Source organism: Hordeum vulgare, chromosome 2H (assembly GCF_904849725.1).
Source record: "Hordeum vulgare subsp. vulgare chromosome 2H, MorexV3_pseudomolecules_assembly, whole genome shotgun sequence".
Classification (NCBI taxonomy): Eukaryota; Viridiplantae; Streptophyta; class Magnoliopsida; order Poales; family Poaceae; genus Hordeum; species Hordeum vulgare.
In genome coordinates, this window is record NC_058519.1 from 520590511 (window position 1) to 520606350 (window position 15840).

At 43.7% G+C, this 15840-nt stretch overlaps 1 protein-coding gene across 1 annotated transcript; it reads right to left on the reverse strand.

Moving 5' to 3' along the window:
- Window positions 1-573: 573 nt before the first annotated feature.
- LOC123426973 (small nuclear ribonucleoprotein SmD1a-like) lies at window positions 574-3258 on the reverse strand. Its single transcript, XM_045110894.1, has 4 exons — window positions 3114-3258; window positions 2920-2996; window positions 1121-1312; window positions 574-1032 (listed from the first exon to the last, which is right to left on the reverse strand). Exons 1-4 carry the CDS (start codon window positions 3125-3127, stop codon window positions 971-973), a joined length of 345 nt encoding a protein of 114 aa, XP_044966829.1. The 5' UTR covers window positions 3128-3258; the 3' UTR covers window positions 574-970.
- Window positions 3259-15840: the final 12582 nt, after the last annotated feature.

Below are 15840 nucleotides of genomic sequence, written 5' to 3' on the forward strand. Positions count from 1 at the left end.
TATACTATAGCAAGGCTTTGCTGTTACATTCCGGTAAAGCATTATAACCACCAGATGAGAGATTCCAGGAGAGATATGTAAATGTCTATAAGAAAGCCACCGCAGCATCAAACGGAGCCTACCAGGTGAAATTTGGATTTCGGATCTCGCTGCAAATCAAACATCGGATATTATTTTTTAACATGGCAAATGGAAAGCCCAAGTTAGCAAATTATGTTGTCATGAGGATTGCAATTGCCTTTATGAAGCATGGCAAATTCTTGCCATGTTCCTCGCGACACCACAAATTGCCATAAAAGACATTCGATTTGCCATGCTCAGAATTTGACGTTCAATTTGTAGCGAAATCCTCCGACCGTGGACTGTATGGACATTACAACTAAACAAAATGATTCCATTTGCTCAAAACTTACCGTAAGCCAAACCACTAAACCATGGAAAATGACACAACCAAAATCATGCGGCTCAGATTCCACACGAGGCTGTTCAACAGCTTAATAAAATCCAAGCACAGAAAGAGTGATAAAGCCTAACATCGCAACATACAGGAGAATAATGTAGACAGGCGCATGATTCAGATGAATATGTAATCTGCAATACCAGTGCCCCCATCCCAGTTTAATTTCAAGCATTGCCACAGAAGAAAAAGGGTCAGCTTCTACTCAAACACAACTTACTGCTACGCAAAAGCACATGGGCAAGAATTCCAGGGTAACAAGTAACAGCACAGGATGCCACTTAGCATTTCAAAGGTCTGGAGGCCTGCAAGTAAAATTCCCGAGAAAATGCATTACGAACAATATATAAGAACATAGGTCAAACAGTCGAGATGATTCCGCATCAACACGTACTTAGATTGACATCTTCCAACAGAACAGAAACATTCTTCGACATAGCTCGCAGAGAAAGGAGGCAGTTACGCTGTAGGGACTTGCACTGCACGAGCTTCCAAAGTAGGGAACAATAAAGCTCAGCGCCCCCGGCCCCGACCACGCCCACGGCCGCGTCCACGACCCCGACCCATAGGCTTCCCTGGAGAGAAAAAAAAAAGGTAGGCTGGTCAGTTTACAGTTCTTGTGGAAACTGACCTTAGAATAGCCGTGGTAAACAAAAACTGTACCTGTAGTTGGCTTCTTAGACTTGACCCTGGGGGTATCCTCAACCAGCAACGTTTCCAGGTTTAAGCTATCAGGGAGGATGTAATACCGGATGTTGTTTCCTCTCACACTGATGTGATCAAGGGTTACAGGATTCTTCCCTTTCATTGTGAGCTTTACGGTCTTCAGATGAGTATTCATGCTGATGTCAACACCTACAAAATATGCATCAGTCAGAGGATCTGCAGTACAGTAATCAAGACCCCAATCAGTCGGTATAAAAATAGTTGCAGCAATGCAATGCTATGGGAGTTATTACAAAACCAAAGAGTCAGACAGGGTCCAAACAATGATTTTCTGAATTCTACATGACTGAAGAGTAGAACTGGGCAAACCAAGTTTCTAAACTGAAGAGCCAGACAGGTCCAATCAATGATTTCCAAAATTCTAACTGGGTAAACCGAGTTTCTAAACTTAAGTGCCAGAAAGGGTCCAAACAATGATTTCCCCAATTCTAAATGACAGAAGAGTAAAACTGGGCAAACCGAGTTTCTAAACTGAAGAGACAGACAGGGTCCAAACAATGATTTCCCAAATTCTACATGACTGAAGAGTAAAACTGGGCAGACCGAGTTTCTAAACTGAAGAGCCAGACTGGGTCCAAACAATGATTTCCTGAATTCTACATGACTGAAGAGTAAAACTGGGCAAATCGAGTTTGCACACTGCATCAAGAAGTTACATAATACGAATCTTCCAGGATGATTTTTTTCTTCTTTTAATAAGCAGTGCAAACTTAGGGAATCTGCCCAACAAAATGCAATTTGGCAAACATTATAAACCCTAAAAGGCCCCAAAACCTCATGTAACAAAACAATGCAGAAATGTGAAAACCATTATTCCAATATTCAAGTCATATTTCCTACAGTACACTTCTTAAAACAAAACAAATGTTCTCCGGTTGCAAAGAAATTTCATCAAACGTTCTTATATCGCTTACTGCACCTTTCAGCAAAAGAAGTGTTGTGTTCTCTTCTAGGTTTCATAGTAGAAATATTCATCAGGGAGCAACAAGGAAGTTTGGGAGAGGTCACATAGAGGTACGTCCCAATGCATTCTCATTCTGAGCAACGACTAATATATGTTACTACACTATCATATGGAGATGCCATCACTATATTCCTTGGAATAATATATACTCCCTCCGTTCCTAAATATAAGTCATTTTAGAGTTTTCACTAGTGGACTACATACAAAGCAAAATGAATGAATCTACACTTAAAGTGTCTCTATATACATCCGTATGTAGTCTTCTAGTGCAACTTCTAAAAAGACTTATATTTAGGAACGGAGGGAGTAGAAGACTGAAGATTTCAATATACAAAATACATCATGTATTTAACATCAGGAGTGAAAGGTACCGGGGCACATAAGAGAAGATCGGCTGAATGTAAACAGACTCCTCGTATGAATCAAATTGCTAATTAACCAAGCTGAACAGACATTGCAAAGGAATATCACTAGTTGTGCATCACAGTACTGACGGAGCTAATCATCTTCATCTCAGTACCACACTGGAATGTAATAATTACCTAATCCTTCAACTATCGAAAGGAAATAACTGACTACAGATAGAAGATATGTTCACTTCTACGAGTTCTAAAGCTACCAAAACAACGCCACACAATCAGACACACATGGCACTAGATCTCCAAAATACCGAGCACCGGGACAAAGCTAACGAACCCTAGAAGCGGACGCGCTGAAAGAAACCCTAAAATCTCAAGGTTTCCCCCTCGGGAGGAGTGAGGTCGAAGCATACCGGTGATGGTGCCGTGGACGGTAGTGCCGTTCTTGAGCTCGATGGTGACCGTCTCGTTGTTCAGCTTCATCAAGAACCTGCGGCCAAACAGAAACGGCCAAATCCGCAACAAATTCGCAGAGGATTACACCAACCAGATCAGCGAGGAACGGCAAAACAAAACCAATCGGGAAGAAGGGGGGAGGGGGTGTTACCTGACGAGCTTCATCTTGGCGGCGGCCGGGAAGGTGCGGAGGAACGGAGGCGGACGGAACCGGAGGAGCTCGAGCTGTTTGCTTTCTCGAAGCGGGAGGGCAAAACCCTAGTTTGAAGGCTGACCTGGCTGTTGGTGAGTCGGTTTACTTGGGCCGGGCTTTACGTCTTTGGGCTCGGTAGAAGCCGTGAGGCCACTGCGCTTCTGACAAACAATAGGAAAATTGCCCGTGCGTTGTAATGGGGTGTACAAAGATTTAAAAAAATCATAACAACTATTATTGGATGCATCATGTGGCTATGTCATACGATATAGACTCCGGAGAAGGGGTCACAGCTACAGCCACAACCATCCATGATTCTGGCATCAATCTCGTAGAAAGCAGCAATATGTATTGTTACATAAGACAATACTATATGCTGCTATTTAGTTATTTTTAAAAAGGACTACACCTTGGATTTGTTTTCTAACTACGGCTATGAGACCAATGGTTGCATCAGAACCGATATCAATGTTAATTATATGGCAGTTGAGGCGAATATTAATTGTTTTTATATACAAATTAGTGCAGGCGTGCAGTTACTCCTTATGTTAATCTCTGGAAGGTCAGTTCTATGATTAATTTCTCCAAACAATGTTTTACATCCTAAGAAAATAAGTGCTTCCACTTTAAAACTAATAAAAGGATATAGGCAAACTTAATAATATAACATGATGAACATCGGGGATCTCCCGATGTTCCGATGGATATGAAGCCTAGTCGAACGGTTCTTCAACACCTCAAGGGTCTTCATCCTTGGATTATGTGCTGTGATGGATTTCAGCTTTTAACAAAACACATGCAAAAACAAATCCAATTTTAATAATCATTTATTTACACAGAGTTGAATAAAAGCAAATTGTATGGAACAAAGCATAGGCAGCAAATCATGTGCTCCTCTAAACTTCAGATGGAGAAATAATTGAATTTTCTGTGCGATAAGCATGAAGTGTGATACAGATGAAAATCCTGGAAAGTTGCGTGTTTAGTCAAGTAGTCACCGCAAAAGGCTTTCAATTTAAAGACAAAATCATCTAATTGTATTTGTTTGAAATAAAAAAAATGTTATCAGATATCTCTGATGCAACTGAACTTAGGACATCTTATGTTTCTAATTTCTTTCTAACTGTAAAGAAATATAATCATGACTCGTTGCTTCATCAAGAAAAGGAAAGACAAAACAAAGTTTGGAATTACTAAACCGACTCGATTTTCTACTGTTGTAATGTACGTTTCATGAACTTATTTTTTTGAAAAAGGAATACGTTTCATGAACTGCAGTTCGGCAAGGCGGTGACATCCTTTCCAGGAAGCATTGATCGCCCTAAAATATCATAAATTTCTCAGCAGCAAGTCACTTATGCTTCCTCAATTCTCTCCTGGTAAAGTTGCTGGAGAATAGTTGACTTAGATTGCATGAGGTACCTTGTACAATGGCAAAGAACATCTCACAAATATGGGGCATTACCTGATAAAGGTGAAGAACATACCCAGATTTCATTAGGAAAATTCATTGAAGAAAGCATCAGAATGACATCTTAGCTAAAAGTTTATCTCCAAGCACCATGGCTTAGGGTCAATCTTTAAAAAATAAAGTCAGCAGAGTATCTGAAATTTGTTAGAGATTACAAACATTATTTGCAGGGATGCTGAGCAAGTAGATAGTAAATCACACTGTAATGGCATGACTATAATAACATTAAGTATTACACGAGCTCCGATTGTTCAGGTGTGAATGTATCCAAAATTAAGTAACACCCATAAAGATAAGTGGAGCTGCTAACTTATCAAAGCATAGGAAAACAATTGCCTAATCCATGTGTATGCTACAAATATCTGCCTACACATATTTTCTTATCTGCGTTTTTTAATAGAACTTGCGCTAGGAATAGGTGAGCGAGAAGGAGGAGGAGGGAGAAATCTGACCGTACTCAAGGAGCTCACTGCATTTGGGAGGCCGATTCCAAAGCCATAAAGGCCATGAAATCACCCACATCCAGCTGCATCTCAAGATAGCAGAGGGGATCAAGAGATGAGGGATAGGGTGATACCTAAGCCGTCCTGCCGACTGAATGAGTCAGTGGCCGCGCTGCATCCTGACCAGATCCGCCTCGTGTCGACCTCCAGCGCTTCCCCGCCTCCTGGAGCCCTTGCGTGCTCGCGCGGGAGGTTGGGCGCTGCGTCAGCGGGGCGAACGCCCAACCCCGCAGCCATAGCTCGCCTCGACGGAGGAGCATCACGCCTCCCTGTCGCCAGCTCGCCTCGCCCACAGATTAGGAGGATAAGTCCCTCACGAATCACAAACGGCCGGCCACCGCCGAATCCTAACGCGGTGGTTGCAGATAGCCACGGCCACAAGCGTGTGATGGCCACGCGGCGGTGCCGGCGGCGGGCACCGCGGATTGGATAGATGGGGGCGCGGCGGCGTCGGCGGAGGAACCCCCATGTTCTCGTGTGAGGCAGTCAACGGCGACAGCTCCATATGAAACGTTTTTTTCACTTATCGTCGGGTAGTGTGGACTGTGGGTTGATTTTGGAAAAATAGAAGGTTTTTTCGCAAAAATGTCACAACGGACGGCAGAAGCGCTCCGCGCTTTATTATTAGGGGAGATAGGCTTCCACCGACTATTTCTGGACACCTAAAAAAGGACTATTTTTGTTCTCCAACAAACAAACAAACAAGTTGAACGGCGAAGCTCATAGTTTAGCTAATTAACAATAGCGTGGCCCCTCTCCCACGCCCCCGCGTCGCCCTCCTCTGGTGACTCAGGGGGAGAAATCCCAGATCCGCCGTCGTCCAGCCTCCCCCTTCCTCTCTCTCCTCGTCGTCGCCTGAGGGGCTCTCCGACGAAGCCCGGCTGGCTCCGGGGATAGCGGCGGCGGGGCATTTCTTCTGACCTGTGGCTGCTTCAAGAAGCAAATCCTCGGTTGTCGGCCGACGACCGGATCTCGGGCTGGTTCTACTACGAGCGGCGATGAAGGTGGTCGTCGGTGGACCGTGCAGGTTGCGGACGCGGCTCGTTCCGTGGGCGCGGGTGTGCGACGAAGGTCGCGTGCGGGAGTGCCAGATCTGGCCCGCTCTGGGTCGACGGTGGGCTCTGGTGGCTCTAGCGGGGGCTCCTCGTCGGGCCAGCCGTGTGGGGCATATCCCAGGCGGCGGCGTTGCCTCGCCTCGGGTGGGGAGACAACGACGGCTGCGAGCACGTGGGCGGACCAGATCTGGCCGTGTCCTGGCTGCGCTGGGTGCATGGGTCGCCTTTGGGGCGGCCTGAGGTAACTGCTACTTCTCAAACAACAACGCCAGAATTTGACACGTTGACGGAGATTGGGCTTGCATTGGTTTTTCCCTTGAAGAGGAAAGGGTGATGCAGCACAGGAGCAGTAAGTATTTCCCTCAGTTTGAGAACTAAGGTATCGATCCAGAAGGAGGGTCTCGTCAAGTCCATAGTACCTGCGCAAACACGAACAAACTTGCACCCAACGCTTCAAAGGGGTTGTCAATCCCTTCAAGATTGTTTGCAAAAGTGAGATCTGAAGGCGTAAAGGGCAACGAAGTAAAAAGGTGTAAGGCTGAAAATATGGTGTGGAGTGGACCCTGAGGGCCATAGTGTTCACTAGAGGCTTCTCTCAAAATAGCAAGTATTATGGTGGGTGAACAAATTACTGTCGAGCAATTGATAGAATCGTGTTGGAAATATGCCCTAGAGGTAATAATAAATTAGTTATTATTATATTTCTTTGTTCATGATAATCGTTTATTATCCATGCTATAATTGTATTGATTGGAAACACAATACTTGTGTGGATACATAGACAAAACACTGTCCCTAGTAAGCCTCTAGTTGACTAGCTCGTTGATCAAAGATGGTCAAGGTTTCCTGGCCATAGACAAGTGTTGTTACTTGATAACAGGATCACATCATTAGGAGAATCATGTGATGGACTAGACCCAAACTAATAGACGTAGCATGTTGATCGTGTCATTTTGTTGCTACCGTTTTCTGCGTGTCAAGTATTTGTTCCTATGACCATGAGATCATATAACTCACTGACACCGGAGGAATGCTTTGTGTGTATCAAACGTCGCAACGTAACTGGGTGACTATAAAGATGCTTTACAGGTATCTCCGAAGGTGTTCGTTGAGTTAGTATGGATCGAGACTGGGATTTGTCACTCCGTGTGACGGAGAGGTATCTCGGGGCCCACTCGGTAATGCAACATCACACACAAGCCTTGCAAGCAATGTGACTTAGTGTAAGTTGCGGGATCTTGTATTACGGAACGAGTAAAGAGAATTGCCGGTAAACGAGATTGAAATAGGTATGCGGATACTGACGATCGAATCTCGGGCAAGTAACATACCAAAGGACAAAGGGAATGACATACGGGATTATATGAATCCTTAGCACTGAGGTTCAAACGATAAGATCTTCGTAGAATATGTGGGATCCAATATGGGCATCCAGGTCCCGCTATTGGATATTGACCGAGGAGTCACTCGGGTCATGTCTACATAGTTCTCGAACCCGCAGGGTGTGCACACTTAAGGTTCGACGTTGTTTTATGCGTATTTGAGTTATATGGTTGGTTACCGAATGTTGTTCGGAGTCCTGGATGAGATCACGGACGTTGCAAGGGTTTCCGGAATGGTCCGGAAACGAAGATTGATATATAGGATGACCTCATTTGATTACCGGAAGGTTTTTGGAGTTACCGGGAATGACGAATGGGTTCCGGGTGTTCACCGGGGGGGGGGGCAACCCACCCCGGGGAAGCCCATAGGCCTTGGGGGTGGCGCACCAGCCCTTGGTTGGCTGGTGGGACAGCCCAAGAGGGCCCTATGCGCCATAGGAAGAAAATCAAAGAGAAAAGAAAAAAAGAAGGAGGTGGGAAAGGGAAGAAGGACTCCACCTTCCAAACCAAGTTGGATTCGGTTTGGAAGGGGATACCTTCCCCCCTTGGCTCGGCCGACCCCCTTGGGGCCTCTTGAGCCCCAAGTCAAGGCTCTCCCTCTTCCCCCTATATATACGGAGGTTTTAGGGCTGATTTGAGACAACTTTGCCACGGCAGCCCGACCACATATCTTCACGGTTTTACCTCTAGATCGCGTTTCTGCGGAGCTCGGGCGGAGCCCTGCTGAGATTAGATCGCCACCAACCTCCGGAGCGCCGTCACGCTGCCGGAGAACTCATCTACCTCTCCGTCTCTCTTGCTGGATCAAGAAGGCCGAGATCATCGTCGAGTTGTACGTGTGCTGAACGCGGAGGCGCCGTCCGTTCGGCACTAGATCGTGGGACTGATCGCGGGACGGTTCGCGGGGCGGGTCGAGGGACGTGAGGACGTTCCACTACATCAACCGCGTTCACTAACGCTTCTGCTGTGCGATCTACAAGGGTACGTAGATCGGAAATCCCCTCTCGTAGATGGACATCACCATGATAGGTCTTCGTGCGCGTAGGAAATTTTTTGTTTCCCATGCGACGTTCCCCAACAGTGGCATCATGAGCTAGGTTCATGCGTAGATGTCATCTCGAGTAGAACACAAAAGTTTTTGTGGGCGGTGATGTGCGTTTTTCTGCCCTCCTTAGTCTTTTCTTGATTCCGCGGTATTGTTGGATTGAAGCGGCTTGGACCGACATTACTCGTACGCTTACAAGAGACTGGTTTCATCGCTAAGTAACCCCGTTGCTCAAAGATGACTGGCAAGTGTCAGTTTCTCCAACTTTAGTTGAATCGGATCTGACCGAGGAGGTCCTTGTATAAGGTTAAATAGCAATTCATATATCTCCGTTGTGGTGTTTGCGTAAGTAAGATGCGATCCTACTAGATACCCATGGTCACCACGTAAAACATGCAACAACAAAATTAGAGGACGTCTAACTTGTTTTTGCAGGGTATGCTTGTGATGTGATATGGCCAACGATGTGATGTGATATATTGGATGTATGAGATGATCATGTTGTAATAGATAATATCGACTTGCACGTCGATGGTACGGCAACCGGCAGGAGCCATAGGGTTGTCTTTAAACTAACAATTGTGCTTGCAGATGCGTTTACTATTTTGCTTGGATGTAGCTTTAGTAGTAATAGCATGAGTAGCACGACAACCCCGATGGCGACACGTTGATGGAGATCATGGTGTGGCGCCGGTGACAAGAAGATCGTGCCGGTGCTTTGGTGATGGAGATCAAGAAGCACATGATGATGGCCATAACATGTCACTTATGAATTGCATGTGATGTTAATCCTTTATGCACCTTATCTTGCTTAGAACGACGGTAGCATTATGAGGTGATCTCTCACTAAAATTTCAAGACGAAATTGTGTTCTCCCCGACTGTGCACCGTTGCGACAGTTCTTCGTTTCGAGACACCACGTGATGATCGGGTGTGATAGACTCAACGTTCACATACAACGGGTGCAAAACAGTTGCACAAGCGGAACACTCGGGTTAAGCTTGACGAGACTAGCATGTGCAGACATGTCCTCGGAACACATGAGACCGAAAGGTCGAGCATGAATCGTATAGTTGATATGATTAGCATAGAGATGCTTACCACTGAAACTATTCTCGACTCACGTGATGATCGGACTTGAGATAGTGGATTTGGATCATGTACCACTCAAATGACTAGAGAGATGTACTTTTTGAGTGGGAGTTTAGCAAGTAATTTGATTAGTTAAACTCTAATAATCTTGAACATAGTCTAAGTCCACTTTAAAAGTAATATGATTAATTGAACTAATTGTCATGAACATAGTCTAATGGTCTTTGCGAATTACGATGTAGCTTGCGCTATAGCTCTACTGTTTTTATATGTTCCTAGAGAAAATTTAGTTGAAAGTTGATAGTAGCAAACATTGAAGAGGATTGTCCTCGTTGCTGCGCAGAAGGCTTATGTCCTTAATGCACCACTCGGTGTGCTGCACCTCGAGCGTCGTCTGTGGATGCTGTGAACATCCGACATACACGTTTCTGATGACTACACGATAGTTCAGTGCAAAATACTTAACGGCTTAGAAGCAAGGCGCCGAAGACGTTTAAAAACGTCACGGAACATAAGTGATGTTCTAAAGAGATGAAATTGTGATTTCATGCTCGTGCCCTTGTTAAGAGGTACGAGACCTCCGACAAGATTCTTTGTCCACAAAGTAACGGAGAGAAGCTGAATCGTTGAGCGTGTGCTCAGATTGTCTGAGTACAACAATCGCTTTAATCAAGTGGGAGTTAATCTTCCTAATGAGATAGTGATCGTTCTCCAAAGTCACTGCCACCAAGCTGTGAGAGCTTCGTGATGAACTATAACATATCAAGGATAGATACAATGATCTTTGAGTGATTCGCGATGTTTAACACTGTAAAAGTAGAAATCGAGAAGGAGCATCAATAGTTGATGGTTAGTAAAACCACTAAGTTTCGAGAAAGGCAAGGGCTAGAAGGGATACTTCGTGAAACGACAAAACAGTTGCTGCACTAATGAAGAGACCCAAGATAAAACCCAAACCTGAGACTAAGTGCTTCTGTAATGAGGGGAACAGTCACTGAGGCGGAGCAACTCTAGATACTTGGTAGATAAGACGGCTGGCAAAAGTCGAAAGAAGTATATCTGATATACATGATGTGTACTTTACTAGTACTCCTAGTAGCATGAGGGTATTGGATACCGGTTCGGTTGCTAAGTGATTAGTAACACGAAATGATAGCTACGGCATAAACGGAGACTAGCTAAAGGCGAGGTGACGATACGTGTTGGAAGTGTTTCCAAGATTGATATGATCAAAACGTCGCACGCTCCCTCTACCATCGGGATTGGTGTTAAACCTAAATAATTGTTATTTGGTGCTTGCGTTAAGCATGAACATGATTGGATCGTGTTTATTGCAATACGATTATTCATTTAAAGAGAATAATGGTTACTCTATTTGCTTGAATAATCACCTTCAATGGTTTATTGAATCTCGATCGTAGTGTTACACATGTTCATGATATTGGTGCCAAAAGACACGAGGTAATGATGATAGTACCACTTACTTGTGGCACTGCCGCTTGAGTCATGTTGGTATAAATTGCATGAAGAGGCTCCATGCTGATGGATCTTTATACTCACTTGATTTTGAATCACTAGTGACATGTAAATCATACCACATGAGCAAGGCCTTGTTTACATTGAGATGAAACAAGATAGTAACTTGTTGGAAGTGATACATTTTGATGTATGCAGTCCAATGGATGCTGAGGCACGCAGTGGATATCATTATGTTCTTACTTCAATGACGATTTGAGAAGATACAAGAGTATTTACTTAATGAATCACAAGTCTGAAATGTTGAAAAGTTCAATTCTGTTTCGGAGTGAAGTTCGTCGTAACAAGAGGATAAACTGTCTACGATATGATCATAGAAATGAATATCCGAGTTACGAGTTTTGGTACGCAGTTAAGACAATGTGGAAATTGTTTCATAGTTCATGCCACCTGGAACATCATAGTGTGATGATGTGTCTGAACGTCATAGCCACGCACTATTTGGTATGGTGCATGCTATGATGTCTCTTGTCGAATTACCACTATCGTTTATGGGTTATGCATTAGAGACAACCGCATTCATTTTAAATAGGGCACCGTGTATTTCCGTTGAGATGACACAATATAGACTGAGGTTTAGAGAAATCTAAACTGTCGTTTCTTGAAAGTTTGGGGTTTCGACACTTATGTGAAAAAGTTTCAGTCTGATAAGCTTGAACCCAAAGCGGATAAATGCATCTTCATAGGATATCCAAACCAGCTGGGTACATCTCCTATCTCAGATCCGAAAGCAAAGTGTTTGTTTCTAGAAACGGATCCTTTCTCGAGGAAAGGTTTCTCTCGAAAGAATTGAGTGGGAGGGTGGTAGAACTTGATGAGGTTATTGAACCATCACTTCAACCAGTGTGTAGCAGGGCGCAGGAAGTTGTTCCTGTGGCGCCTACACCAATTGAAGTGAAAGCTGATGATGGTGATCATCGAGCATCGGATCAAGTTACTACAAGCCTCGTAGGTCGACAAGGTCGCGTACTACTGCAGAGTGGTACGGTAACCCTGTCTTGGAGGTCATGTTGTTGAGCAACAGTGAACCTACGAGTTATGGAGAAAGCAATGGTGGGCCCGGATTCCGACAAATGGCTGGAAGCCAAGAAATCCGAGAGAGGATCCATGTATGAAAACAAAGTGTAGACTTTGGAAGAACTACTTGATGGTCATAGGACTATTGAGTAAAGATGGATCTTTGAAAGGAAGACAGACAACGATGGTGATAAATCACTATTAAGAAAAGCTCGACTTGTCGCAAAGATGTTTCCGACAAGATCAAACAGTTGACTATGATGAGACTTTCTCACTCGTAGCGATGCTAAAAGTCTGTTGGAATTATGTTAGTAGTTGCTACATTATTTATGAAATATTGCACATAGGATGTCAAAACATTGTTTCCTCAACGGTTTCCTTGAGCAAACATTGTATGTGATACAACCAGAAGGTTTTGTCGATCCTAAAGATACTAACAAGTATGCAAGCTCCAGTGATCCTTCAATGGACTGGTGCAAGCATCTCGGAGTTGGAATATACACTTTGATGAGGTGATCAAAGATTTTGGGTTTGTACAAGGTTTATGAGAAACTTGTATTTCCAAAGAAGTGAGTGGGAGCACTATAGATTTTCTGATAAGTATATGTGGTTGACATATTGTGGATCAAAAGTAATGTAGAATTTCTGTAAAGCATACAAGGTTGTTTGAAAGGAGTTTTCAAAGGAATACCTGGATTGTGCTACTTGAACGTTGAGCATCAAAGATCTATGGAGATAGATCGAAAGCGCTTAATAGAAGTTTCAATAAGATGCGTGCCTTGACAAGTTTTTGAAGGAGTTCAGAATAGATCAGCAAAGAAGGAGTTCTTGGTTGCGTTGTGAGGTGTGAATTTGAGTAAGACTCAAAACCCGACCACGGCAGAATAAAGAGAATAGACGAAGGTTGTCTTCTATGCCTTAGCCGTAGACTCTAAAGTATGCCATGCTGAGTACTGCACCTGATGTGTGCCTTACAGCAAGTCTGTTAAGAGGTACACAGAGTGATCCAGGATTGAATCACTAGCAGCGGTCAAAATTTATCCTTAGTAACTGATGGACTAAGGAATTTTTCTCGATTATGGAGGTGGTTAAAGAGTTCGTCGTAAAGGGTTACGTCGATGTAAGCTTTGACACTAATCCGAATAACTATGAGTAGTGAAACGGATTCGTATAGTAGAGTAGATATTTGGAGTATTTCCGAATAACACATAGTAGCAACATCTATAAGATGACATAAAGATTTGTAAAGAACACACGGATCTGAAAATTTCAGAACCGTTGACTAAAACCTCTCTCATGAGCAAGACGTGATCAGACCCCATGACGATATGGGTGTTGGATTCGTTGGAATCACATGGTGATGTGAACTAGATTATTAACTCTAGTGCAAGTGAAAGACTGTTGGAAATATGCCCTCGAGGCAATAATAAATTAGTTATTATTATAGTTCTTTGTTCATGATAATCGTTTATTATCCATGCTATGAGGGCCTTCAACCAAGCTCTCTTGTCCAAACAAGTGTGGTGGTTACTAGATCACCCAGACACAACAGAAATGCCTCTGCTGTTTGGAAAAGACTTGAACATGGTCTCCAACTAGTGAAGAAATGTCTTCTCTGGAGGGATGGAATGACACATATATTCGGACCTGGCAAGACCCACGGATTCCTAGGGGACCGTCGTTCCGCCTTATATCCTCGAAGCGACAATGTAGACTCAATAGAGTTTCAGATTTTCTGGATAATAACGATGCCTGGACTTGTTGAACCAACACTTTTATCCTGCTGGCTTGGTGGTTGTCCAAAAAATCCTTGCATCACCTAAACAACATGAGGATTTCCTCGCCTGGTAGCCAGATCACTAAGGGGTGCTTTGTGTTCGGAGTGCATGTAACTTGTGAGGGTGCACTCACCGGAAGCCTCTAGCTTTTGCCTTGATGGTAACTGGAAGTTGTGTAACTTGGCCTGGCAGGCGGTGGTGCCATATAGGATGCAGTCACGACAAGGAAGGTGATCTCCGGGGGCGCTAGCTACCATGTTTTGTAAGTGTCGCCATCACCTAACTCGAAGTATGACGTGCCCACTGTACGGCAAGGCAAACTAGGATACCGCGCTGGTAACATGTGATAATGCAGCTATGTTCTAAGATTCGATGACTGAAGCCTGGCCTATACCCAATAAGGAACAAGTTTTGTACAACGAAGAAGAATGGTTGTTAATTTTTTATTTTGACAATGCATTCAAGTGAGGTTCGAGATATGATCATCATATTAATATGGAGGATTTGGAACCTTCAGGATGACCTGGTTCACGGTAAAGAAATTGCACCAGTGGAAGCTTTGAGGAGTTTCTTATGTAGCTACCATAACTCAGTCACAATATATAACATCTCACAAGTGAGCAAATAATACTCCCCCCGGTCCTTTTTAGTCTGCATATTAGCTTTGTCCAAAGTCAAAGTATCTCTACTTTGACCAAATTTATAGAAACATGTATCAACATTCACAATGCCAAATTAATATTGTTAGATTCATTACGAAAGGTAGTTTCATGATATGCATATTTGGTATTGTAGATGTTGATATTTTTTAATATATATTTGGTCAAACTTTGTAAAGTTTGATTTGATCCAAATCTAATATGCGGAGTAAAAAGGACCGGAGGGATTAATAGGCAAGTCCCTTGTTGACGATATTGCTAATGTGCAGACTGTGAAGCTGCACCAGTGGAAGCTTTGAAGAGTTTCTTATGTAGCTACCATAACTCAGTCACAATATATAACATCTCACAAGTGAGCAAATAATAATAGGCAAGTCTCTTGTTGACGATATTGCTAATGTGCAGACTGTGAAGCTTCTTCTGTCGATGCCTCAATGGACCAGCGGATTGGTTGGCTCTGCCGATGGGTCTTTCTCCTCGGAGAATGGATCGGCAAGAGGGGGCATGATCTCGAGGAACAACAATGGTGAGGTTATTTTTGCTTCATGCCAGCTACTGTTCCATTGCAACAATGCTCTCTGCGCAGATTCAAGCAATAATGATAGGAATGTGGCTAGCCCTTCAATAGTCTAGCCTTCCTGTTACGGTGTAGTCGGACTCGGTGCTTCCCTCGTCAAATCACCATTTGGTAATTTGGTTAAGGAAATCAAGAATCAAATGGTAGAACAGGAGTTAAACCAGTTGGGATAGCTAGATCCCATAATAGCGTTTAACATCGTCTCGCTAATTATGCTCGTACAGCTCACAACACCACCTGTTGGTTGCAATGAGGCCACCATTCATTCATGATCTTGTATTAACAGATTGTAACCCTGTGGCCATGGAATAAAACTTCATGATTACCCACCAAAAAAAAAAAGCTAGTTTGATAAATCGTGTGCTCCCATTAAAACTCTACTCCCGAACTGTTGTTTCACTGATGCAATGGAGCACGTGGCTTCGGCGATTATTTGCCTACCCAAAAGAACGATCACCTGAGTAAGCGACCAAATCATTCTCAAAATTATGTTCGTTCTACGCATCAAGGCTATATGTTCAGTGGGATATTAAACGTGCTGTTGTCAGGTTATCCTTCATCATGTTCAAG

Coding starts and splice junctions, on each gene's coding strand:
- LOC123426973 (XM_045110894.1), bottom strand. Junction 1,313..2,919: donor CGTCCACGGCACCATCACCG/GTATGCTTCGAC, acceptor CATATTTTGTAG/GTGTTGACATCAGCATGAAT. Junction 1,033..1,120: donor GTCTAAGAAGCCAACTACAG/GTACAGTTTTTG, acceptor TTTTCTCTCCAG/GGAAGCCTATGGGTCGGGGT.